At 64.1% G+C, this 25,632-nt stretch overlaps 3 protein-coding genes across 6 annotated transcripts in view; all 3 read left to right on the forward strand.

The window, feature by feature from the left end:
• Positions 1-1,480: 1,480 nt before the first annotated feature.
• On the forward strand, positions 1,481-9,707 carry SLC39A3 (solute carrier family 39 member 3). Of its 2 annotated transcripts, XM_045087099.1 has the most exons (3): positions 1,558-1,707; positions 2,907-3,238; positions 5,813-9,707. In XM_045087099.1, exons 2-3 carry the CDS (start codon positions 3,029-3,031, stop codon positions 6,545-6,547), a joined length of 945 nt encoding a protein of 314 aa, XP_044943034.1. In that variant the 5' UTR covers positions 1,558-1,707; positions 2,907-3,028; the 3' UTR covers positions 6,548-9,707. The 2 variants fall into 2 exon arrangements, with proteins under 2 accessions (XP_044943035.1, XP_044943034.1); XM_045087100.1 differs by lacking the exon at positions 2,907-3,238 and having other exon boundaries at positions 1,481-1,707.
• Positions 9,708-11,841: 2,134 nt separating this feature from the next.
• DIRAS1 (DIRAS family GTPase 1) lies at positions 11,842-19,553 on the forward strand. Of its 2 annotated transcripts, none has more exons than XM_004777973.3 (2): positions 11,842-12,071; positions 16,406-19,553. In XM_004777973.3, the coding sequence occupies exon 2, from the start codon at positions 16,478-16,480 to the stop codon at positions 17,072-17,074; it is 597 nt and encodes a 198-aa protein (XP_004778030.1). In that variant the 5' UTR covers positions 11,842-12,071; positions 16,406-16,477; the 3' UTR covers positions 17,075-19,553. The 2 variants fall into 2 exon arrangements, with proteins under 2 accessions (XP_004778030.1, XP_044943038.1); XM_045087103.1 differs by lacking the exon at positions 11,842-12,071 and adding an exon at positions 13,672-13,784.
• Positions 19,554-21,422: 1,869 nt separating this feature from the next.
• Positions 21,423-25,632, forward strand: part of GNG7 (G protein subunit gamma 7) — a 113,908-nt gene continuing 109,698 nt past the window's right edge. The window contains exon 1 of one of the 2 annotated variants that reach the window (XM_045087166.1): positions 21,423-21,509. The gene's annotated coding sequence lies outside the window, so the exon portion shown is untranslated. The remainder of the gene's footprint in view (positions 21,510-25,632) is intronic. The other variant, XM_045087177.1, reaches the window with a different exon arrangement.

Consider the following 25,632-nt stretch of genomic DNA (forward strand, 5'->3'; position numbering starts at 1 on the left):
GTTGAACTTACCATTTTAACAACTTCAAGCGCACGGCTCAGCGGCATGAAGCACAGTCACCCCGTCCAGCAGCCACCTCGACCCTCTGTTTGTGGCACTTCCCATCTCCCCCCACGCGGAGACTCTGTCCCCACGAAGCATGGACTCCTCATCCCCACCCCAGCCCCGGCTCCCACCCTCTCCTCTCTGTGTGGACGGGACTCCTCTGGGGCTTTCCTGGGAGTGGGGTCCTGCGGGACGGGTCCTTCTGGGTCTGGCTCCTCTCACTGAGCCCCGTGTCCCCGGGGTCCGTTCACATCAGAGTATTCCCTACTTCATTCTTCACGGCTCTCTCTGCAACTGGGCCATAGTAGACTGTCGATAAGATTTTAGTTAACAAATGAATACATTCTTTTCATAACTCTGGTTGCTTTCACAGGACACGGAACAAATTTTTTAAAAAAGATTTTATCTATCCATTTGAGAGAGAGAGCGTTCCTGAGCAGGAGGGGGAGGCAGAGGGAGAAGGAGACCCCCACTAAGCAGGGAGCCTGATGTGTTACTCAGTCCCAGGACCCGGGATCCTGACCTTAGCCGAAGGGAGGCCCTTAACTGACTGAGTCACCCAGGTACCGCTAGCTCCCCGCTGAGCCGAGAGCCCGATGCGGGGCTTGATCCCAGGACCCTGAGATCATGACCGGAGCCAAAGGCAGAGGCTTTAACCCACTGAGCCCCCCGGGTGCCCCATCTTTTTTTTTTTTTTAATGGTACCTTCTCTTGTCTAAATAGCATCAGCGGTTTTCAGCCTTCATCCTGCTTGACGCCTTGGCCGCGTTCACAGTCACCAGATGGTGCGTGCAACACGGCCGATCGGTCACACCTCGGATCAAAACTCTGCGATTGCTCCTTATTTCCCTCCAAAGCCTTTGGCCACCCACCGCCTCTCACGTCCAGCCGCGCCTGCGGGGGTCCCTGCCCTGGCCGCTCGGACTGGCTGCACACAGCGGCCCGGCCCCTGCATGTGGCAGGTCTGGCCCCACGTGCCCGCCGGACCGACCTCTCCCCTCCGTCCCGACGAGACCTGTGGGAGTGCTCCCGCACGCAGCACCTCGGGCGCCCTTGTGGGTCCTGCGATCCCAGAGCCCCGGGCCGGACCCCCCGCTCCGTGCCCTCCTCTCCTGCGGCTGGTCCGAGCGTGTGAGCCCCGGACGGGCGGAAAGGGAGCTCTCTACGGGCTCGCACAGGAGCGACAGGCCGTAGGCAGGGCTGCCGAGCCGATGGGTCTGCGACCGGCGCTGGCGGGGACGCCCTGGAGGGACCGACTCCCGGGGGAGCGGCCTCGCCCCCGGCCCAGCCTCCCTGCGGCCGGCATTCAGCACCAGGCGCTCCTGGACAGCTCTGGAGGCCAAGTGCTCTCGGAACCTTTCCCCCACGGTCTGAGTTTCCCACCGGAGCCACCTGCTGGCCGTACCTACCGCTCAGCAGGAGGAAACTACTTTCCCGTGCCGGTAGGAGGGGTGGGGTCTCGGGATGAGTGGCGGCCGCAGCAGCCCATGGCACGGCGCGCTAGGCCCGTGTCGCTCGGGGCAGCCAATGGGCAGGGGCGTGGGCGGGGCGTGGGCAGCCGCGCGCGGAGCCGGGGAGGAACGGGACCGTGGCTGTGGGGTCGAGACCGCGCGGCGGTTGAGCGGCGGCGGCGACGGCGGCGGCGGGCGAGGCCCGGCGGAGGTGCGTGCGGGCGCGGCCCGGGGCTGGGCGCCGGGGCGGGGCGGGGGGTCCGGCGGGCTCGGCCGCCCGTTCCCGAGGCCCGGCGCCGGCTCCCGGCTCGGTCTGCGCTGACCGGGCTCCGGGCCCCCGGGCGGAGCGCGAGGCTCCCTGTCGGGCGGGGCCGGCTGGGCGCGGTCCGCGGTCCGCGGGCGTCGCGTGCCCCGGTGCACACAGGAGGCGCCCACTAGGTGCGGCGCGAGGCGCGAGCGCGCGCGCGGCCCGCTGCGGCCGGGCTTCGGGGCACCGGCGGGGGTCGGCGGCGGCAGCGGCGCGCGGCCGGGGCGGCCCGGACGCCGGTGCCCCGCGGAGCTCGCGGCCTCGAGCGCGGGGTGACGCGGGGGCCCGGGCCAGGCCGGGGGCGGGAGGCGCCCGCGCGGGGACCTGGAGACCCCGCCGAGGGGGCCGTGGGGGCGAGAGCGGGGTCCGGGGCGCAGGACAGCCGAGCCGTGTCCAGGGGGAAATCCGCCCCGCCGCGGCTCCCCGAGGGCACAGGCGTCAGCGCACCCCTGGGCCTGCAGCGTCCCTGGGCCTCTGCTCCGCCCAGGCCGCCCGGTGGGTACGAGGCCGACGGCTTAGGACAGAGGTCGGGGGAGGCCCTTCAAGGGGTCCTGGAGGCAGTGACCCTAAAAGACAAGACCTCATCAGGAGGTCGGGGGAAGGACGTATTCCAGGCGGCGAAAACAACCTGTGCAAAGGCCCTGAGGCAGGAACGGGCTGGGCATAGTCCAGGACCGCGGAGGCTGGGGCCGGGGTGGGCCGAAGCAGGGGCCGGCGGTGCAGAGCCTTCGACACAGGCGTGGCAGGGCAGTGGGGAACCAGTGGGGCGGCACCGCCCAGTAGAACATTCCGCAACACTGGAAGGGCTCTCTGTCCCTGCCGGCCGGTGCGGTCCTCCTGCACCTGTGCGGCCGCCGGGCACTTGAAGCGTGACCGAGAAGCCGGATTTTGCCTTGAGCGTAATTGTCGTTGATTTAAGCAGACACGCAGGACTCGTGACTGCGTACCGGACAGCACGGCCGTGGGGAATGTTCCGCAGGAGGCCGCCAGCTGGGCCAGGCTGGGCCGAGTGAAGTGTGGGGGGCGGGGGGCGGTGATGGGCTTGGTCACTAGAGCTGCTCGGATAATCCAGCGGCTGACGTGGTTGCCCTCGGCGTTCACAGTGGCTGGACGGAGGCATGAGCCCGCGGCTACGTGGTGGGGCCCGGTAGCACGCCGTGGGACAGGAGTGTGCGCCCACACATGGTGTGGCCCCGCGGTGACCGGAGCAGCCCGGGCCGCCAGCATGACAAAGCTGTTGGTGGCCAAAATCCTCTGCATGGTGGGCGTGTTCTTGTTCATGCTGCTGGGCTCCCTGCTCCCCGTGAAGATCATCCAGACGGATTTTGAGAAGGCCCATCGCTCCAAAAAGATCCTCTCGCTCTGCAACACCTTTGGAGGTGGGGTCTTTCTGGCCACGTGCTTCAATGCTCTCTTGCCGGCCGTGAGGGAGAAGGTAAGGGCTCCCTGGGGGCCGCTGCAGCCCGTGGCACCTTATGACCCAGGGTCTCTGATGCGTTTTCAATGAGGCCACCGAGCTTGGCGATAGCCGTGACCGTGCAGGAGCGACCGGAAATGGATTTACTGTGTGACCGCGAGTCGGTTGCTTCCCTTCCCTGGGCCTTACCTGGTAGACGGGGCTGGAGCGAGACCTGGGCTTCCCGGCTGGGTGGCCCCCATCTTGCCCCGTAGCTGCCAGTCCGGGCCTCTCCTCCGGCAGCTGCTGCGGCTTAACCAGCAATAACAAACTTCGCAGCTTAATGCGGCACGTGTTGGTTACGCTGCGGTTTCTCCGGGTCGGGGCTGGACAGCGCTTGGCTGGGCCCCCCACTCCAGACCCCCGCCAGGCGGCATTCCAGGTCTCCAGGGGTGCGGGGCGCATCTCAGGGTCCAAGCTCATGTGGTGGTGGGCAAAGTCAGTTCCTTCCCGCTCGTCAGACGGGGGCCATGTTTCTCCGTGGCTGAGGGCTGCCCTCAGCCCCTTCCACGTGGGCCCCCCGACAGCCACTTGCTCCGTCAGCAGGTGCCTGCACTTCTGACATGTTTCTGTTGTGTCCGCCACCCACCCTGCGTTCCTTCACGACCCAGCGTGGGAGCTCATGCAGTCGGCATCCCTGGGGGTGAGATCTCAGAGTCCTCCCTCAGGCCGTCTGCACTCCAGGGCCACATCCAGCCCTACTGCCCCCGACCCCACTTTGCTGCGTCCTCACGCCGTCACCCGTCATCACACGCCTGCCTCAGGCTGCGGCTGCTGCGATGGCCTTGCTCCTCCCCAGCCCCTCCAGTGCGTGTGGCCTCCCATGGTCCTCTCCAAACCACTCCAGGCTGCACCGCTGCCCACACCTGAGCCTGGGTGGGTCTGCCCCGGCGCCCGGCCAGGCTCAGCTACAGCTGCTGGCTTGGTCACCCTGCAGATGGCAGCATCAAAAGCTGTGGCCTCTGCGTGTCTGCCTTGTCTCTCTCGATCTGGTGATGTGATCTGACTGTTCCTCCAGGGGCGGGGGCTGTTAGTGTTTCTCGGGGGTTCCCAGGCGGAGCACCAGCAGGCCTCCCAGAGATGCCTAGCAAATGAAGTGGTCTGTCTACAAATCACAGCCTTCTGCAGCCGGGGTTCCCGGGCGGGGTTGACTGTGCCCCGAAACCCAGGACCCAAAGCGTGAGCGTCAGCCAGCTGTGAGTACGCTGGAGGAGCCGTCCAGACCGCTGCTGGCCCGTTCTGCAGGCCCCTGGGGGTGTGCACGCACCGTTAGGAGCGCAGGGAAAATGAGCCCAGCCCAGAGGAGCCCACCTGCTGCCTTGCCGGACGGCACCCAGCGCTGCACCGTACCGAGCGGCAGCGCCTCGCCTTGCCTGTCTGGTTGAGCTTCAGTGAAGTAAATGAGACATAAGTCCACATGCCGGTCCTGGGCCACGCGGCCGTGTGTAAGGTCCCCCTGGGCCACATGTGGCCGGGGGCTTCGGTATCAGATTGCACTTCTGGACAGCACTGGCTGGCAGGTTCTCCCTGGCTGGGGGCATGTGCGGAGTCGTATTCACGCAGGAAGACCTAGAAAGCAGCCCGCCCGCTGTCCTGTGGCAGCAGACCCCACACAGGCCTCAGGGCTGCAGAGGCTGGGCGATGGCACAGTGAGGCAGAGCGTGTCCCGCGCCATCTCCCTGCTTCTGGAGGGTTCTTGGCGGTCCTTGGCGTCCCTTGACTTACAGGTACATGACCCCAGTCTCTGCCTCTGGGCCAGCTGCCCGTCTCCCGAGTGTCTCTCTGTGTCCCCTCCTTTTTGTCTCATAAGGACACCGTTACTGGGGTAAGAGCCCATCCTAAGTCAGGATGCTCTGTCTCGTCTCCAGACCCTTAGCTTAGGTAGGATTTCCCCGGGGGCCGCCACAGCAAAACACCTCAGACATTTGCCGTCTGTCCCTGTGGAGGCCACAGGTCCGGGAGGCAGGTGCCGGCAGGCCTGGGTCCCTCTGAGGCCTGTCTCCTTGCCACCTCTTCACGTGCTGCTCCCTGCGAGGACTCCGGTCCCAGTGGGCCGCGGCCCATCCTAGCAACCCTAGTCCGCTGACTCGCCTTTTCAAGGACGCTCCCTCTACGGAGGGCTGGTTCTGCATTTCCAGACGTTCAGACCTTGGAATGTAGGACTGTTTGGTGGGGACCCCATTCAGCCCGTTGCACTTGCATTACGTCTGCGGAGACCTTTCTTCCAAGTCAGGTCACATTGTGAGCTTCCGAGTGGGCGGGCCTTTAGGGACCGCAGTTCAGCCCGATACAGCGTGATTCATCATATTTGGCTGACTTAACCCCCAAGTGCTCTCTGTAATGGAATTTTTGGTGTTTTTTTTCCTGAACCCAGCAAGGGTGAGCCCACCTTCTCCTATTTTTTTAGCTTCTTGTGTGAAGTGGACGTTTCTGTGCTGTGCTAAGTGAACAGTGGTAGCTCCCACACCCTGTTGCGTTGGCGGCCGGAGGCCAGGCTGCCCGCTCTGAACCCGTCTCTCCCTCCGCCCCCCTCTTGTGTATCTTCCGCTCCAGCTGCAGAAAGTCCTGAGTCTCGGGCACATCAGCACTGACTACCCACTGGCCGAGACCATCGCGATGCTGGGTTTCTTCGTGACCGTCTTCCTGGAGCAGCTCATCTTGACCTTCCGCAAGGAGAAGCCGTCCTTCATCGACCTAGAGACCTTCAACGCCGGCTCAGACGCTGGCAGTGACTCGGAGTACGAGAGCCCCTTCATGGGGGGGGCGCGGGGCCACGCGCTCTATGCGGAGCCGCACCCGCACGCGCACGGGCTGAGCGTCCAGGAGCTGTCGCGCTCCAGCCCGCTGCGGCTCCTGAGCCTGGTGTTCGCGCTGTCCGCGCACTCCATCTTCGAGGGCCTGGCCCTGGGCCTGCAGGAGGATGGGGAGAAGGTGGTGAGCCTGTTCGTGGGGGTGGCCATCCACGAGACGCTGGTGGCCGTAGCCCTGGGCATCAGCATGGCCAGGAGCGCCATGGCCCTGAGGGACGCAGCCAAGCTGGCCGTCACCGTCAGCGCCATGATCCCCTTGGGCATCGGCATTGGCCTGGGCATCGAGAGTGCCCGGGGGGTGCCCAGCAGCGTGGCCTCGGTGCTGCTGCAGGGCCTGGCGGGCGGCACCTTCCTCTTTGTCACCTTCTTCGAGATCCTGGCGAAGGAGCTGGAGGAGAAGAGCGACCGTCTGCTCAAAGTCCTCTTCCTGGTGCTGGGCTACGCTGTCCTGGCCGGCATGGTCTTCCTCAAGTGGTGAACGGCCCGTCGCCCGCCCGCCGGACGCAGGTGCCCCTCCCGCCCCTCTCCCCCCAAGCAGGGGAGCACAGGCCCCCAGCGGCTACCTGTGCCCAGAGGGGCCGCGCCCTGGATCCAGCACCCTCAGCCTGGAGCACAGCAACTACGTTTAAAAATACTTCTCTTAAAATTATTTCACAAAGCTGTGTGGCTTTGTGTCATGCCCGTCATGCCCCGGCATGGAGAGCCGAGGCCGCCCACAGGGGGCGGGGCCGCGCAGCCCGCTGGGCTTGGGCTGGGACCCTGCCCTCCCCCCCACTCCTGCCTGTGGACAGGACAGGACCCCGGCTGCTCTGGGCCACCAAGCCCGTCCAGAGGCTGGAGACTCCTGGCCTCCTCTTCCAGCTGACTCTGCCGCGGAGCGTCACACAGCGTCACACAGGGTCACACGGGGAGCTCTAACTCTTGCCAAGAGCCAGTGCCTCCAGGGGGACGAGGGGTGGGCTGCCAGGCACCTCAGCACTTCCCTCTTCCGCGGTGCCCCCCGCACACACTTGGGGGACCCGAGAGATGTGCAGGCTGGGTCCAGGGGCAGCTGGGCCATTGGTTCTCAGCCCGCCATCCCCAGGGCCGTGGGGCAGGGGCCAAGCTGTGAATCACCGACCCGTCCTGTACCCCCCACCGCAGACACACTGGCGATGCCAGAAGCTGCCTCAGGGGCGCGGGAGCACAGGGCGCATGTGGCGCTGGCCCCAACCCTGCGCACGCGCTCCCTGGTAACCTGTTCAACTCGCCTGTTGTCTCAGCAACCCCCACGCGGGCCTCCAGGGATGGGAGGCTGTGCTGAGAGCCTTTCCCGGGGGATTTTGCCATCAGGAGTGCTCCAGGGGGAATGTGGGCTGGTGGCCTGGGCTGGGCTGTGGCAGCCGCAGCCTCTCGAGCTCCATCAGGGACGCTCGGCTGTATGGCGGCAGGCACGAGGGCCTGGGTGCACACGCCTTCCCAGTGCCCTGAGTCCCTTCCTCTGCCTCGCTCCAGGCCTGCAGGGTCCCCCAAGCACAGGCCCCTTCTGATGCGGGCCCTGGGCTTGGTGGGGCTTCTGGTCACCGGCTCCAGCCCTGTGGGCACCCCTGGGGGCTGCTGCTGGTGCTCAGCCCCTCCCAGCACAAGCAACCAACCTTTGCCAGCACCCCGGCCTTGTCCAGTTCTGCTACAAGAGGCCAGGAGAGCGGGGATGTGTGTCTGAGGGCCTGTCGCTGCAGAACTCTCAGGCCTGTTGCCGGAAACTTCTGTCTGGCTTGTCCTGGGGACCCATCTCCAAACCCCACATGGCCTGACCCTGTCCCCGTGCTGGGAAGGTGACCTGCATGGGTGTGGGGACATTATCCTTTTCATTGTGTCCTAAAGCCAGTGGTGTCAGCCTTGGCCTGCCCCCCCCACCTCACTCCACCCAGGAGGTGGAAGTTTCTACCCACTCAGCCTCTTCCCTGACTGGGCAGGTCACCGTGGGGCCACCAGGTTGTGAGCCTGCCTTCATCTGGGCCAGGGTCGTCTCTGCTTCCGGGACCCCTGCTCCAAACTCCCTGTGGCTTCCAAAAGCCCACACACCACAGGGTCCCTCCCCTGTTGCCAGCCATCAGCAGCCTGGGGATCTGGCCCTGGGGACACCCCAGCCGGACCACCTCCTGTCACCCCCACTGATGTCTCCAAGGCCCTGTCCCCCTCACGCTGAGCACACTCCCTGACCAGTGGGCCCGGGAAGGGCAGCACCACACCAGCAAGGAGCCTTGGGTCATAGGAAGACCCGGGGTTCCCTCTGCGGGCCCCTCAGACCTCACCACCTCAGATTCTCTCTGCTGGGCCGTGGCTGCTCCCGGCTGACGTGCTCTCCCTAGGGTCCCACCGGCTCCAGCAAGCTGTTTCCAGGCCCCCGGAGGACGCTGGGACCCTGAGAGGTTTGAGGGGGCTGTGTTGGAGAAGATGCAGGCTGCCGCAGCAGCCCCCCCAGACCCCTCCTGGCTACCCCTCCTGTCTTCTGTGGCCAGCGGAGCAAGGGTCAGCCCTGGGACCTGCTTCCAGAAGCTGCCGCAGTTGGCCAACAGTTGGGGTGAAAGTGTCTTGGTTCTGGTCAGTTTTCCCTACATTGCGTGCGGATCAGACCTTCTCTGCCCTGAGCTAAGAAGAGTGGCTCTTTTGCCCTCCAGCTGAAGCCCGGAGGAGCAGCGCCCACTCCCGAGGTTTCCTGGGCTCTGGTGGCTAGGTCCGGCCTAGACAAGGCTCTTCTGAGGCCTTTGCTGGCTCTGTCCCCACCCCCTTGCCCACCCCCGCCACCCAGGCAGGAGCAGCTCTCCTGTGGCTACGGCTGAGGCTGATCACCACTGCCCCAGACCAGCCCCTGCACAAAACTGGACAGGAGTCTCAGAAGGCCATCCGTGTGCAACCTGGTGACACTGGGGAAATGCCATGTGGCCTGCTGCTGCAGAGGTCCCTGTCTTTTGGGGGTCTTCTCACTTCACGGTTCCCAGTAGGGGGGATCCCCTAGGGCGCTCCAGGTGGTGTCTGAGGGTGGCCGTGGTGGTCACACTGGGGTGTCACTGCTCTGATTCATGGGAAGGGACAGTGGGTTCCATGCAGAGGCCGGTTGGTGCTGAGATCCTATATGCGTGTCAGAGACAGAGGAGGGGGCGGACGCCTGCTGATCGACAGCCGGTGGTACTCGGCAAGGGCCAGAGCTGCAGCCAGAAGCGAGGGCGCCCAGCGAGCGCTCCAAGCCAAGCCCTCCACACAGAACACCGAGCAGCAGCTCCGCCAGCATGGACGTGGTGGGGTCAAGGCCAGCCGCACCCATCCACTTGGTCTAGCTTCTCCCCTCCCCCACTGGGGGTCCTGGGCGGGCAGGAGGAGGGGTGCCTGGGCTGGGGACACCATTGAGAGCTCTGCCAGGAGGAGAGTTACCCCGGGACTGTCTCCCGTCATCAGCCAAGGCCACCAGCGTGTCTTCCTCCACCAGGAGGTCGCTGGCCCAGGCCTCAGCCCTCCCAGGTCTGCTCTGCGTGGGGGCTCAGGGCACGGGCAACAGCTGGATGGAGTCAGCCATATTCCCCTCCTCGATCTGGAGACAAAGGGGGAAATTATGAGGCGGCACCCAGGCCTCGTGGATTGAATCAACTTTAATAACAGTGTGTCGGGGTTTCTGTTGTCTGCTGTTTGCGTCTCTGGTGCACAAGTTATTAGCGTGGGGCAGGGAGGTGGTGCGCTGGTTCCCCGCCTGCCTGCATCTCCAGCCCCCCCCCCCCCCCCCCCCCCGCAGCCGGCAGGGGAGGGGGATGGTGTCTCCCAGCCCACAGTGGGCTCAGACCTGCTCTGGCCACCAGCTCTGGGCCTGCCAGGAAAAGAGGCGGCATCCCACTTGTCCCAGCCTGTGCCCACCCTCCGGGGAAAAGCCAGTGACCGGCCCATCTGACCTTCCCAGAGCCGGAGCTGCTCCCTGGGTCATCAGGATGCGCTCCGTGCCGCCCTGAAGGCCTCTGTGGCTCCCAAGGCAGGAGCACAGGCCTGGCTGGCTGCTGTGCTCCGATGGAGGCCTGAGGCCATTGCTGTGTGCCCAGCCTGGCTGGGGAGAACCTGCTGGGCAGGTGGGCGCTTCCAAGCCCCTGCTTCCTTGGTACGGGGCAGGCCTGGCCCACGGACTGCCTTTAGACCGAGGTAAACAGCCACCACAGTTGTCAGGCCCCTCCCTGCAGGGACCAGCTGGGCCTCGATCTGAGCACGGTCAGGCCCGCTTCTCCGCTGACAAGCTAGAACAGGGTCTCCATCTCAGCACCATAGACGTTTGGGGCTGTCTCTCCAGGAGCAGGCTGGGAGCCGCATTCTGGCTGGGGGCGGGGCTGCGGGATCTGCATGGCCACCCAGCCCCCAAGCGGTGCTGATGCTGCTGGTCTGCGGACACGTTTGAGATCCACTGCCCGGCTCCAGGTCTCTCCAGCCAGCACCACCGACACCAGACTGTCCCGGGCACAGTGCCGGGGGGGAGGGGGTTGGGGGAAGTGAGCGGCATCTCTGGACCCCGCCCACGGGATGCCAGGAGCACCCCAGTCGTGGCCCCCACAAGTGTCTGCTGACAAGCGTCCCGGAGTCACCCAAGGGTGAGGCCCACTGCCCTAAGATGCATGGCAGTTCGCCTGGTAACGGGGGCGAGATGACCTGTCACCGTGAAATGCGGTGTCAGCCGCCAGTAGTGCCCCAAAGACAGAAGAAGCAGAGCGAAGGGACAGCCAGGGAAAATGCAAACGATTTTTCGAAACGTGGTCAGGGAGGAAATCCCTGGGACCACCCGAGTCCCACGAAGATGGGGAAAGAGCCTTTCTGGTGGGGCAGGGGTGGGGGCAGCTGGTGCAAAGGCCGTGAGTCTTTCTGCAAGTCCTTTTCTCCCCCGACTGTTCACAGCCGCCCTGACGGTCTGTGAAGACGGCCAAGGGTCACAGGGCTTTCTCCGACCCGCAGTGAAGACTTCGGTGGGCTCCTGCTCGAGAGGCCGTGGTAACAGCCGCACCTCGTGCTTCGGGACAAGCTCCAGGCTGCCTCCATCCGGCTCCACAGGTGGCTTCAACGAAGGGCCCACGTCTTTCCCCCAGGGCTGGGGGCCAGCTCCTGCAGAGGCCGGCAGGCAAAATTCAGGCTTGGGAATGCCGGCCTATTCATTTTCCAAGGCAAACTGGGTTTGGACAAATGATTTTCTTATTTCCAAATGTTGGAGCCAAACTTAAAAACAAAGTAGACCACATCTAGAGACCGTGACACTCGGCCTCTGCTTTGCCCGAATGGTCACATTAATCCCGGGAGCACGGAGAGCGAGCAGAGAATGCAACCCAGCCATCTTCCTATAGCTCATTGGGGCTGGAACTCAGGTCCAGCAGCACTGCCGGGAGTGTGTGTGTGCGGGCTTTTGGGGTAAGCAAGGCTAGAGCTTTGGGGCAGGGAGAAGTCCCATAGACTGCCAGGCCAGGTCAAGAGTTGGGACTCTGCCCACAAATGGTTGTCCCTTGTAGTGGAGGTGATTTCTGCAGGACAGGGACAGTTGGCCAGGGATAGGTAGAAGGCTGGGTGGTGGCTTCAGAGCCCCATGGACCTGAGTTCCAGCCCCAATGAGCTATAGGCAAGGGTCGCCTGCTATCCTAGTTTGGGGTGCTCCAGTGGGGGCTTGGGCCCCCGGACAGAGCACAGAGGGGACTCAGGCCTGTCCTCCTCTGGCTCACAAGGCCAAGAGCCTGGCCCAGGAGCTATAAATAGCAGCCGCAGAGTGGAGCTGCCGCCTGTGCCCACGCTCCTACGCATGAGTCAGCCTGGCCTGGCCTGGGCAGGCGCCCGGAGGAGCCGGAGAGCTGGCCAGAGGCTGGGGGCCCGGCCCAAGTGCAGTCCGGTCACTCGGACCAAGGCAGGCCGGCCGCTGGAATGGGAGGGAGTGGGGCTGTCGCCTCAGGGCACCTGTGTGCCTGGCAGCCCCTCGAAGATGGTCGTCCCCCTGATTGCTCCCTGCAACCCGAAAGGTGAGGAGACATTCACAGATGGGGAAACTGAGACTCAGAAGGGCACTTGGCTGGGACATGGCAACCCAGACCAGAAGTTATTATGTATGGATTGAGCTGCCTCCGTGTCTGGTTGAGGGCACCCCAAGATGAGGGGCTGGGGCCAGACGGTCCTCTGAGGCGCCCCCATGGGGCCAGTGACAGGACAGAGCAGGAGAGACCTATGCCCAGGGAATAGTTCCAAGCAGCCTGCAGGGACCAGGAGGAGAGCTCAAGTGAGAAGCTGGATTTGACCCGGGGGCAAAGGGAGCCAAGGCAGCATTAGAGCTCAGGAGGCCGGTGGTGGAGGCTGGGCACTGGATGCTGGGGGGAAGGAGAGCAGGAGGGGCGATCCTGGGAGACCTAGAAGGAGGCAGGCGGGGCTGTCTAGGTGGGAGGGGCCTGTGGGTGAAGTGCAGGGCTGGGTCCGGGAGAAATGGCGACCACCAAGCCCCGGAAGCAGGGCTAAGCTCAGGGCCCAGCTCCGTGGGAGGCAGGTGGTCTTGGGGGCAGTGCCTGTGTTTCCAAGGGAACAGGAAGCAGCCACCTCAGTCAGAGACATGGAGATGGTGGGCCAATGAGAATCGAGACACTAAGGGCTGACCATCTGCTCACACATGACGGGGAGCTCACCACCTACAAAGACCGTTTATCCTCTGATTGCTCTGACCCCAGAAAGTCCCTTCTTGTGGGACCTTAGTGTCAGCCTACCCCCATCAAGGAGCATCTTATTCCAACAGGCTTTCGGGAGCCTGGGTCCGTCTTACACCCACCCCTAATCCCACTGATGTGCCAAAAGTCCAGTCTCCTCCGAGATGAGCCTCTGCCTCCCTCCAGCCCTTCAGGAGGGAGTGGTGGTATCTTGTAGCCTTAAACGTGGGCACGCAGACACTTCAAACAGGCACTTCCCAAGGCAAACATCCATTCTCAGAGACAACTCCTATTGGGGGAAGATAGATATTTTCCTACCCCAAGCCCCAAACCCAGCACCACCCCTGCCCCATTGTTCACCCCCACCTTCAGATGCTAGCCCAGACTTAGAACTGTGCTCTCCCCCTGCGTGGGCTGCCTTAGGGGCACCAACCCATTCCTAGTGCCCTCCTCACTTCTCTCCTGGCACCCCTCTCCCACCCTTGCCCAGGCTGAGCTCCTAGGATGGGGGAGTGGTCTCCAGGCGCACTCCCACTGCCTGCGAGGCCCCTGGGGCCACCGCTGCGCTCTGGTCTCTTTATCCATTGATCATGTCTTCATCCCAGCAAAGCCCCCACGCCGGTGAGGGACCCTGGCTGGCCCAGACCCCACCAGCGCCCGGGCCCTCAGCTGCAGTTCCGCCAGCAGATCCTTCCCTTTGCTCCCCAGGGTGACCCTGGGGCGCGGGGCTCCCCAAGAGGCAGTCAGACCCCACCCCGTCCCCCGCCCCCCGGCCTGGCGAACCCCTGGGGCGCGGGCAAGAGCGCGTGTGCTCCGGGCGGGGGTCGACGCGGCGGTGACCTTGGCCGGGCGCGGGTCCCCGGGGAGGGGCGGAGCGCGGCGCCCGGCGGGCGGGGACGGGCGGGGACGGGCGCGGGCGCGGCGGCGGCGGCGGCGGCGGCGGCTCGGGCGGGCGGGCGGCGGGCGCGCGGGGGGCGGCGGCGCCCGAGCGGACACGAGCCGGCCAGCAAGCAGCCGCGGCGGCGCCGCAGGACGAGCGCCCAGGTAGGCGGCCGGGGCGGGGGACGGGGCTCCGGGCCCTGCCGCACCCCACCCGCGAGGCCCGCTGGGCCCTCTCCCCGCGCGCCCCTCCTTTGTCCGAGCCCCACCCTCGCGGCCGCGGGGCCGGGCCCTCCCGCTCCCGGCGCCCCCCCCCCGCCCGGACCCCCTCCCCAGTCCGTGGAGCCCCGGCCGTGCCGCGCCCGGCGCGCCCACCTTGGACAGCTCCCCCCGGGCGCCCTCCCGCCCCCGCGGTCCTGGCCGCGCGCCCCTCCGCCAAGCCAGCCCCTCCCCCAGGCCCGCCGCAGCCCCCTCTGGGTGGGTCGGTCCCGCTCAGTCGGAGCCCCCTCCGTGAGGGATCAGGGGGGTCCTGGGCCCGTCTTCCCGCGGAGCACCCGCTCAGCCTCCTGCCTCTGGGCCGAGCCAAGCCCCTCACCCAGGAACCCCTCCCTTGGCCCTTCCCCCACCACTGAGAACCTCCGCTGGCCCAGGGGAGCGCGGGCTGGTCCCCTGAGTGTGCCTCCCCTCCCTCAGACCCCCGGCCATCCAGCCCCTCCTTCGGCAGGTAGTCCCTAGGTCAGACCCCTCCCCCATTCAGTTAAGCCGTGTGTGAGTGTGTGAGTGTGTGAGTGTGTGTCCTGTGCCCTCCCCTGGGTGGAGACCTGCTCTCCCGGCCCGGCCTGGGGAGGGTCAGGTTGGGCTACCTTGCATAGGAGGAGGACCCTGGGCTGTGTAGCCAGCCGGGGCCCAATTCAAGTCCTCCTCGGCTCTGCCACCTCCCTGCTCCATGACCTTGAGCTGGGGCCTCCCCCCTTGGAGCCTCAGAGCCTGCGACCCCATACCCCCACCCCGCAGAAAGTGAGGGTGGGAGTCAAGCAGCGCCAGGTAGGTACCCAGCATGCATGTGGGGGTTAGGGAATGGGGGCTCCTGGTCCAGGGACTGCGGCGCAGCAGGGCCCCTCCCGGAGGACGGACGGGCCTGGAGTCCTGCCTGGGGGTCTGGGTCCTCAGCCAGCCGTGGCGGTGCCTGGCTGTACACCCTTGTGCCCCCTCTCAGGGTGCCCACCCAGGAAAGGGCAGTGCCTGCAGAGGGGGCCGGCACCCCTCCCTGCCCCCCACCCCAGCTTCCTCCCAATGCTGAGTGTTGCCATGCGTGTCGCCAAGGTGCCTAGTGAGGTACGAGGAGTTAGTACTGGTAAGCGTGGCCGCGTGTGCCTGGCGCGGAAGTGGGGGGTGAGTCTGCCGTTCCTTGGATCGTCCTGTCCGCTTCTGGGAAACCTGGTGCTTTGGTCGCTTCAGAACCTGCCTTCACACCCCACTGCCAGCCAAGTGCCTGTACCCCGAGCCCTCGTGCCTGATGGTCACGATGGTCCGTCTTGACCGAGGGCCCCCGGTGCCAGGAGCCCGGCTCTGGGCTTTCTCCAGCTTCTGCACCGCTTGTCCCAGCAACTCATGGAGCAGGCGCTGTGACAAAACCCAGGCTCGGGGACCCCCGACCCACCTGCCCTGGCTCTCACCTTCGGCTTCACACCGCCGAGTCTTCTACCCCACACACACCCAAGGGAGGTAACCTAGTCCAGGCGAAACCTCGTGTCTCCTCCCCAGCACTGTGGACCTACCTCCACAGAGATGGCCAGGAAGGACACAGATGCTGGAGACCGGCCTTCTACGGCCCCACCCCAAGCCCAGGCCTCTTCCCCCACCAGCAGCATTTCAGGAATTGCTGTGCTGTGTGACCTCGGGAGGCCGCTGGACCTCTCTGAGTACAGATGCAGAGAGAGAGGCTAGAAGGATGTCCTTTAGGAAGGTCTGTTCCTCCAGAAACGAACAGACCTTGAACCAGAGCCGTGGCAGGCCAGACTGGTTTGGGGGCACAGTGCAGGAAGTGGGGACCTTTCTCATTGGGTCCAGACTTCATTTTCTCACCTCTGACCTGGGCTGCTGTCAGAAATCAGTGCCCTGATTTGCAAATTATGGCTTTTGGACTTCCAGTATCACGATCGCACTTATGGGATGGGAGAGGGGAGGAGGCGTATGTACGGTGCGAGTTCCCGGGGCCGTGGCCCTGGGCACCAGGTTTGTCCCTTCTGGGCCCAAGAGCACAGGCATGCTAAAGACATCCCACCATGTGGCCCCCGTGAGGTTTGAGAACCTCTGGGCTGAGGGAAAAACAGGAAGCCTGGGGTTGCTGGAGAGAGGTACCCTTCACAGAGGAGGACTCTGCGGCTCAGGGTGGCAACGCATAGCCTTGCCTAGGTCACAGACCAGGTCTGCCGGCTTCCAAGAGCCCGTGGAGAGGCCAGTGCAGCCTGGGAGGGAGGCATGCAGGTGAGGAAAGGAGTCAGTGCCCCCCATGATGGCATCTCTACTCCCCTTCCAGCCCAGAGTCCCCGGGGAACCAGCCTGGGCCCCCGATTCTGCCGGGGCAGGGAAGCAAGCAAAGGGAGCTGGCTCCAGGGCCCCACACAGGACAGAACTGCGAAGTCAGCCAGGTCAACCAGAGGGTTCTCCGCAGGACGCAGGAGGGATGCCTTGTCCCCTGAGAAGCTGCACCCCCGCCCCGCTGGGGCCCAGAGCTGTCCCCTCTTGCCTGTGGCCTTTTGTGCCTGACACTCCTCTCTGTACAGGGTTGGTCTGGGGTTCTAGCGGCTGGCACGAACCCTCCCGGCCCTGCCTGACCCCCTGCCACCGCGTGGAAGATGCCTGAGCAGAGCAACGACTACCGAGTGGTGGTGTTCGGGGCGGGCGGCGTGGGCAAGAGCTCGCTGGTGCTGCGCTTCGTGAAGGGCACCTTCCGGGACACCTACATCCCCACCATCGAGGACACCTACCGGCAGGTGATCAGCTGCGACAAGAGCGTGTGCACGCTGCAGATCACCGACACCACGGGCAGCCACCAGTTCCCGGCCATGCAGCGGCTGTCCATCTCCAAGGGCCACGCCTTCATCCTGGTCTACTCCATCACCAGCAAGCAGTCGCTGGAGGAGCTGGGGCCCATCTACAAGCTCATCGTGCAGATCAAGGGCAGCGTCGAGGACATCCCCGTCATGCTGGTGGGCAACAAGTGCGACGAGACGCAGCGGGAGGTGGACACCCGCGAGGCTCAGGCCGTGGCCCAGGAGTGGAAGTGCGCCTTCATGGAGACGTCGGCCAAGATGAACTACAACGTGAAGGAGCTTTTCCAGGAGCTGCTCACGCTGGAGACGCGCCGGAACATGAGCCTGAACATCGACGGCAAGCGCTCCAGCAAACAGAAGAGGACAGACCGCGTCAAGGGCAAATGCGTCCTCATGTGAGCCCAGAAGGCCCGCCGCCAGCCGGCCCATGCCTCCCCCGCCGCCCCTGCGCCCCCTCCTCCGGCCCCTCCCCCTCCGCTCCGGCCTCGGGTCCTCCCCGCCGCCTTCTCTCTCCTCTTCCCTCACCCAGCACCTCTGTGGGGGCTACCGAGGCCCCGGTGAGCCCGCGGCAGGTCTGGGGCTCCAACCTGGCCCTGCCGCATGGCTCTGCCTCCCACCCCCGCCCCCCCAGGCCTGTCTGCACCCCCCAAAGCCAAGTGCCGGAGGTGGCCCCCTGGATCCGCACATGAGAAAACGGGGAAGCTGGATGTCCCCGCTGGGGCCGAGGATGCCGCGTCTTCCCTGTCTCTGCCCGTCTCTGTCTCTTCCCCGTGGGTGCCCCGAGCCACACCTTTGTCTCCTCCATCAGATCACTGTGACCTTGCTGGGGAGGGGAGCGGAAGTGCACATGGACCTAAGAGTTTGCTCTCCCCGTTTCGGTGTTTGACACACGCTGCCCTTGCTCCGTTCCTCGTGACCTCTGGCCTGTGCCCCCACCCCAGGTCCCAGAACAGTCCTCACCCCTGTCCCCACAGCCTCGGTGAGGGGGAGGGGCTCGCGGGATGGGTCTCAGGCCACCAGGCAATAACCACAGAGCCTGCCACAGTGCCGGGTCAGCCTGGAACCCCACTCCTCGCCCTGCCTGGGGGACCCGGGGTGCACCCAGGGGAGGCCTGGGACTGGCCCATGGCCACAGCACAACTCAAGGGGACCATCCAGAGTGAATATGGGGGCCTCCCCAGAGATTGACACAGCCTTTCACCTGTGAGCCTCAGGCAGGGGCCCATGGGGTGCTGGGGAGGGGGTCCCCAGGACCCCATCCAGAGGCAGGCAGCTGGACCCAGCATCAGCAGGGTCAGAGGGAATCCAGGCAGAGCTCTGTCCAGCCCACTGCCTCCCACCAACTGTGCCCCAGAGAGGGGGGGCTCTGCCCGGGAAGGTGTGTGTCTATGAGATTCTGAGTGCTCTCTGCGAGTGTCTGGATAACCACGCGCGTGGGACCCTGATGTGTAGGACCAGCGGGAAGGGGAGCCGCAGGCCTGGGGTGCGGAGGTGACCACGGGCTGGTGTGTTTGTGCCACGTGCTATGCACAGGGAGACGGCTTATGTCTAAGATGTGTGCGTGTGTGTGTGTGTGTCTGTCATTTGGCTGGTACGTCTATGTCCCGGTCTCTATGTGATAGTGGTGGAAGCTCTATGTAGGGGTGGGCAGTGTGGTGTGGACAGGACTGGTTCTTTGTGTCAATGGGAACCTTCATACCAGCATTCAGGGGGATTGTAAGTGGTTGTGCTTTGGGGAGTGGGTGACGTGATTTCCAGGACCACATCTGTAAGTGTTCCGTCTGAGGAACACTAAGCCTGTTCGACGTGGTAGCGAGGTTACCCTCAGCTCCAACTCTGTATCGTCAGCTGGTGGCGCCTACCACGACACCCACCGCCAGAAACTGCACGCGTCGGTTGTCTCTGCTCCTGTGGGTCGGGAGTGCAGGCACGGTTTCCCGGAGACTTCCGCTTGGATCTCCGAGGCTGCGATCCCCGTGTGGGCTGGCCGCGGTCTCATCGGAAGGCCTGACCGGGGACCGATTTGCTCCCAAGCTCACGCGGCTGTCAGCGGCATTCCATTTTCTGCAGTTTCAGGCCCGAGGGGCTCTGCTGCTCACTAGACACCCCCGAGCGCCACCCGCGGCCCCTTGCCACCTGGGTCTCTCCCGGGGGTTGCTCACGGCTGGGCATCCTGGGGCGTGATGGGGCTGTGTGTGCTTGCTTGTGTGTTCTTAGGACTGTCCTGTGTGTGTGCATGTGCTAGAAAGACCATGTCACAGTACAGTGGACTGTTTGTGGATAAGAGGGGCTGTTTCTGTCCATCTTAGTGGCTGTGCATTTGGTCCTGTCTGTGTTTGTGTGACTCCGCAAATGTTTACTGGGCACACTGTGTAGAGAGGGAGGGAGTGTGTGTGTGCAAGTGTGTGTGTCACGGCCTGGCATGGGGATGGCCCCCTGGAAGAGCTGGTAGCAACCTGCCTGAGCACAGCTGAGCCCCCCGACCCTGCGGCGGGTCCAGGGTCCACCAGCAACTGCTGTTGCTCCCTTCCCCACCCCGGGAGCGTTTCCTGGGCCTTGCTGGGCAGGGGTCTGCAGCCCTTTCTCAGGGACACACCCTGATAGCACAATCTCCCTGGGGCCCCGCCCACCTCCAGGCCTCTCCCCTGCCCCAGGCCATGGTCCCCTGGGGAGAAGGGGCTCCTGCCGCAGGAGGGACCTGAGAGCCCGTCCTGCCTGGGCACCCCTGGTTCTGGGGACCCTGCCAGGCCATGCTTGCTGTGACTCCACCCCTGCCCCTTCTCCCCCCGCATGTGGGTGCCCCCTGCCCCCCATTGTGGGGTCTGTGTAGCATTTGCTCTAGAAATAGTCTTCCTGCAATAAAGAAGTGGATCCTGCATCTCCTGTCAGTGCCCTTTCTTTGGCTTCAGGGAGGGCAGCCCACCAGCTGCAGGAGAGGGAGGGGAGGGGTGGGGGTGGGAGTCAGGGAGGGGGGTGAGGGAAGGGGACGAGGAAAGCTGCTATGGGGAGAGGTTGAACAGATCAGCACTTCTTCTGGTGGCCCCCCCAACAGGAGACCTCACAGGCCCTGCTGAGCCCATGAGTGCAGTCAGATGCCAGATGCCGGGAGGGAGCGGGAGCTACGAGCCTCCTTTAACCTGGGGAGGAACCTGTAGGGCCTCAGCTTCCCCATCAGCTAAATGGTGACTTGGAGTTTGCAAACTTAAAAGCAGGGGCAGGATGAGGGTCAGGAGAGTGAGGCACTCACCAGGGGCACAAAGCTTAAATGGGGGACACCAAAAACTCCACCATCGAGACACATTTTTTTTTGAAGATTTTATTTATTTATTGGACAGAGATCACAAGTAGGCAGAGAGGCAGGCAGAGAGAGAGGGGGAAGCAGGCTCCCCGTGGAGCAGAGAGCCCGATGCGGGGCTGGATCCCAGGACCCTGAGATCATGACCTGAGCGGAAGGCAGAGGCTTAACCCACTGAGCCACCCAGGCACCCTGAAGTGTCCTTATTTTTAAATGGTAACAATGGATTTACATTTTTAAAGGATTTGGGGGACATATCCCACCTGTGGGCCAGCAGTTTGTGACCCTTATTTGGGGAACAATGCCATCTTTACAGAAAGATGGGGGCTGGAGAGTGAGATGCTGGCTCCCAGGCTCCTGGTTTTCTCTGTGCACTGCAGGGGATTACAGGGATGACGGGAGCCCTGGGGGTGCTCCGCTGGGAGGCCAGAGGCTCAGATCACAGAGTATCAGTATACTGCACGAAGTTCTAGGAGTCCTGGCATCTGGTGGTTTCATCTTTTTATAAGAAATCCTCCCCTCCCTGACTGTCAATGCTTTTGGAGACATACCATACATTTTCCAACATCACCAAGGGGAGCTTTTTAAAGATATGCATTCCAGGGTTCCATGGGATTCTGGATCATTCAGTCTGGGTGAGGGCCAAGGAACATGCTTTTTCACTTTTCTAAATCATTTTTTAAAAGATCTTATTTATTCATGAGAGAGAGCACGAGCAGAGGTGGGAGAGAGTGGAAGTAGCAGACTCCCCACTGAGCAAGGAGCCAGATGTGGGGCGTGGGGCGGACCCCAAGACCCTGAGATCATGACCTGAGCCGAAGGCAGAGGTTTAACCCACTGAGCCACCCAGGCCCCCCATGAACCTGTTTTTTTTAGATCCAGGCCCAGGAATTAGGAAATTGAGAAACGCTGGAATTTATGAGACAGGCTTGGGCAAATGACCTTGGGTTTAACCTCTCTGAGACTCAATTACCACCTCTGTAAAATGGGGACAATGTAATTTCACCTCTTAGACTTATGCAGAAGGTTCAAAATAATGGGGAAGTTGTTATTGCCCCGCAGGTCAAGCGATCTATGAGGAAGGGATATACTTCTCCCGAAAGTGAGGCCCAGGAGCTAGGCTCGCGAATCGCCTCGCACCCCACTGACGTCACCTAGTCACCTCTGGAAATCCGCTCGTCACTGGCGGCGGAGTCCGCCACAGAGGGCCTATTTGCATATCAGCATAGCTCCGCCTCCCTCAACGCGGTCCCCGCTCGCGGGTGGTTAGCGGCGCTGCCACTCAGCGCTCCGCCCCTTGCCCCGCCCACGCCCTATTGCCCCGCCCCCTAGCCTGGGTGAAGCCTACCCCGCTGCCTGCCCCATGCCCCGCCCCGGCCGGAGCCTCCCGCCGTCGGGGCTTCTGATTGGCCGCGCTGGCTGCCAGTGCCCGTCCCCCGCGCCCCGGCCCCGCCCCGCGGAGGGAGCGGGCGCTCGCCGGCGAGGCTGCGGGTTCGGCTGCGCGGCGGGGCTGAGGCGGCCGCGGCGGCCGGAGCGCAGGTAAGGGCGCGTGCACCGGTGGGCCGGGCCGGGGTCAGCCGCCCCCGCCTCGGGCCGGGGGAGCAGGGGCACGGCCCGGGCGGAGAGCAGGCCGGGGCGGCCCGGGGAAGGCGCCCTGGGAGGGCTCCGATTTGGCTGCGGACCGAGTTGGGGGTCGGAGTCAGCGAGGAAGGGGCTGGGGCCGGGGGTCCGGTCCAGTGTTGGGGGTCGCGGTCCGCGAGGCAGGGGCTGTGGGGGGTCCTCCGGAGTTGGGGGTCGCGGTCAGCGAGGAAGGGCTGTGGGGGGCTCCGGTCCAGTGTTGGGGGTCGCGGTCCGCGAGGCAGGGTCTGTGGGGGGGTCCGGTCCAGTGTTGGGGGTCGCGGTCCGCGAGGCAGGGGCTGTGGGGGGTCCGCCGGAGTTGGGGGTCGCGGTCAGCGAGGAAGGGCTGTGGGGGGCTCCGGTCCAGTGTTGGGGGTCGCGGTCCGCGAGGCAGGGGCTGTGGGGGGGTCCGCCGGAGTTGGGGGTCGCGGTCAGTGAGGAAAGGGCTGTGGCCCGCGGGTCCGCGGGAGTTGTGGGTCCTGGTCAGTGAGGAAGAGGCTGGGTCCAGGGTCTGGTCTAGAGTTGGGGGTCGCGGTCAGTGAGGAGGGGGCTGGGGCTGCAGGTCTGGTCCAGAGTCGAGGGTGACGGTCAGTGAAGGAGGGGCTGTGGAGGGGGGCGCCAGGGATCGGGGCAGGGGAAGGGGGTCCGCTGGACTTGTGGATCGTGGTCAGTGACAAGGGGCTGAGTCCGGGGTCCGGTCCAGAGTTGGGGGTCGCGGTCAGTGAAGGAGGGGCTGTGGTGGGGGGCGGGGCGGGGGGATGGGGTAGGGGGAGGGGTTCCGCTGGAGTTGGGCGTCCCGGTCAGTGAGGAAGGGGCGGGGGCTGGGGATCCAGACTGGGGTTGGGGGTCAGAGGGAGGAGGGGACTGGGGCTGTAGCTGGGGTCTGAGTCAGATTGGGGTGGAGGTCCGGGGAGGGTGAGTTGAAAGTGGACGTGAGCTGTGGAGGGAGCTTCGTTGGGAGTTGGGGGTCGCAGGCAGGGGGGAAGGAGACTGAGGTGTGCAGCCAGGGGTGGAGCTGGGACCTGGGGGAGTGACTGAGGCCACCCCATGGAGGGGGAGCACAGAAAGGGGGCACATTGGGAGGGCCAGGCCCCTCTCTGCCGGGGTTAGGGTTGGGGTCTGAGGCCCGTGGTGATGGAGGGCTCTGAAACCTGGTGCTGGGGTTTTGGGGGAGGACGAGGAGTCAGGAGGAAGTGGGGGGTCTTGGTTAGAAGTCAGTTACAAGGATTGTGGAGGCTTTGCGGGGCTAACCATTTGGTGCAGAAACCCCTGGGCTCCTGTGAGCTGGAGGACAAGGGGGTCCGACACACTTTGGGAGGTCAGCTTCTAGGACGCAGGGTGTAAGCAGAACAGGTCGTGGCAGTGACCGAGTTTTTCCAGGAATTTCTGGGCTCAGGAACGAGGAACCAAGGTGGGAGTTTGGGGGATGATGGTATTGAGGGATGTGGGTGGCGCCTTGTGTTTTGGGGCGAGTGGGGGCTGCTGGGGGCTGGACGGTGGGTGGGGAGGACAGGCGTGATGAACAGCGGCTTGAGGGCTCGAGGGCCACGACTGTTGCTGGGTGTCGGGATGCAGGGGTGCCCAGTTCACAAACTTGGCGGGGTCGCGGGCGGCGGTCTTGCGGAAACAAAGGGTGTGGTGGGCTGCACAGGGCAGGCTGGGCCTCGGGCCGCCTGGGAGTTTACTTTGCTGCCCCGCGAAACGGGAGTCGGAAAGCAGTAGCGGACCCCTCCCGGGACTGCCGGGGGTCAGACGAGGGAATGCACGCACCCAGCGCGCTCCTGGCACATGGCAGGGGGACGTGAGACTCTGATAATGTTCTAAATTAAGGGGTTTTTTTTGGGAGGGGGCAGGTGGGTGGGTAGAATTACTGGGTTGTCACAGAGGGAGGGGCCGGGGAGGGAAGGCATCAGCTGGAGCTTGACTGCAGTGCTGTAGCCTTGGGGTACGCAGAGCACCCCTGGAGCTTTAAAAAAGAATCTCGGGGGGGGGGGTCCTATCGTTAAAAGTAAGGAGAAAGTAGAAAGGAAGAAATCTCCTGAAGCTAGGAGATTCTGAAGGTTTTTCCAGAAACGGCACATGTGCTTAAGAGGAGGTTGCATGCATGGGTCATTGTGGTTTCCGTGTACCCCCAGGGGCCACTGCAGTGTGTACCCCAAAGGGGACCACCGGGCCGCAGTTACACAGTCGTTGCATGTATGAACTCCGACAGCCGGGGCTCACATGATGGAGCCGGGTCTCCGCTTGGCACTGCTGACGTTGGGGAGGGGTCGCAGTCTGGGGGGCGTCCGGGGCACTGGGGGCGGCGCTGGGCAGCTTCCCTGGCCCCACCCACTCCATGCCAGCAGCCTGCAAATTCATGACGGCCACAGCCATCCGCGGACACTGCCCGGCGCCCCCTCGGTACAGAGTCACCCCAGGAGAGACCCCCTGTTTTAGGCAAAACGAGGTTATGTTTCCCTCCGCAGAGCACATCTCCGTTTATACCTGGGGTGGCTCTGTAAGTCATCGGGTGCTGGGATTTGAGAGGAAAAATGCTTCCCGAGGAGCTTAGCAATGCTGGCTTCTCTCTCGGGGGGTCTTCCGTGTGGCTTCTGAACACGCATTACGGGGGTCGCACGCACGGGACGAACCGCTAAGTCACAAGCCCTGGGAGATGCCGAGGTTCTGGGGTGGTTTCCCCGTTTTTAACCCAGCGCACGAGGTTTGCAGAGATGCCGAGGTCGTGTGGGCGACTCCTGGTCTTCCTTAGAAAGTGTGCAGGGACCGATGCCGTCCTCTGCCCTCGCCCGCTGCCCGCTGCCCGCTGCCCGGGGCCTGGGTTTGAAGGGAAGGATGACGGGGTATGAATTGCCCAACTCCGGCTCAGCTTCGCGCTTACTGAACGGGCGCGTTATTTGTGTACGCCCGGCCCGCATAGTAGAGTAAAAAGCTGCTGCTTCTGTTCAAGGTGTTGTTACAAAGTTTCTCATTTGCATCTGGAAACCAAGAAGAGTCCTTAACATGGCATTTACTAGGTCATTCCCATTCTCGAAGCCCTTTGTAGTTTCCTACAAAAGGGCCGTTGTGTGTGGCCTCCAGGGCTCTGGAAGTTTCTGGAGCTTTCTAGAGAGGACGGTTACCAGGACGGTTGCTGGGTACTGATGCAGAGCTACCCCCGCCCTCCTTTGTGCCCTGCAGTAGCGGCCAGCAGGTGACTGCCCGCCCGGACCTCTGTTCAGGAAGGGTTCTCTGGCGCCCACCGGACGCCCGCACGCTCGGGTCCGTGGTGGCTGGCGTCTGCGGTTCGGGGGCCTCCCCGCGCTTCCTGCTGTCCTTGCCCACAGTTCTGGACCTGGCTTTTCGTTGCTTCTCTCTCGTGCCGCCTCCAGCCTGGCCTCTTGCTCTCCAGGCTCCAGAGGAAAACCATGGCGTATGTCACCCAGCACACCTTGGGGACCAGTTGGGGGAGCTGCAAAGACGGAGTGGCCTGTCCTCGGGAGCTGGGGGTGGTGGTGGTGGCCCCCACCCTCCTCGTCCACCCTGCCAGCTGGCACGCGGGGCGGCTTTGGGCAGCTCTGAGACTCTTCCAGAAACGGCTACTACTTTTCCTTGAGAACCTAGCAGAGGGGAGGATCTTACTGCTGTTCATTCTTTTCAATACAAGTACAGTTTCCGTGTCGTGAGATTCAGCCATTTTAAGCATAGAGTTCAGTTTTGGGGGGCAGGCTACGGAGCTGTGCAGCCAACTGCATGAACCTTTGGAGCCTTCCGTCACTCATACAGGATCCCTGTAACCATTAACATCACTCCCTGGTCTCCCCGCCCGGGACCCCTTCCCGTCCACAGAGGACCCTGGTCTGGGCGTGGACTCACACCCCGTGTGGACTCACACTCCGTGTGGCCTTCTGTGTCTGGGTCCCTCCCTGTGCGTCGTGGGCTCGGGGTCCGCCCCCGGGGCCGCGTGTGGGGGCCTCGCTCCTGTTCCTGGGTGAGTAATAGCCCACCCCGTGAACAGACACACTTGCTCTCCCCCTTGCCCTGGCTGGACTCTGGGTTGCCCCCC

The sequence above is a fragment of the Mustela putorius genome, unplaced genomic scaffold (assembly GCF_011764305.1).
Source record: "Mustela putorius furo isolate JIRA1106 unplaced genomic scaffold, ASM1176430v1.1 tig00000095_pilon_pilon_pilon, whole genome shotgun sequence".
NCBI classification, from domain to species: Eukaryota; Metazoa; Chordata; class Mammalia; order Carnivora; family Mustelidae; genus Mustela; species Mustela putorius.

Coding starts and splice junctions, on each gene's coding strand:
- SLC39A3 (XM_045087099.1), top strand. CDS start 3,029: ATGACAAAGCTGTTGGTGGCCAAAATCCTCTGCATGGTGGGCGTGTTC. Junction 3,239..5,812: donor TGCCGGCCGTGAGGGAGAAG/GTAAGGGCTCCC, acceptor CTTCCGCTCCAG/CTGCAGAAAGTCCTGAGTCT.
- DIRAS1 (XM_004777973.3), top strand. CDS start 16,478: ATGCCTGAGCAGAGCAACGACTACCGAGTGGTGGTGTTCGGGGCGGGC.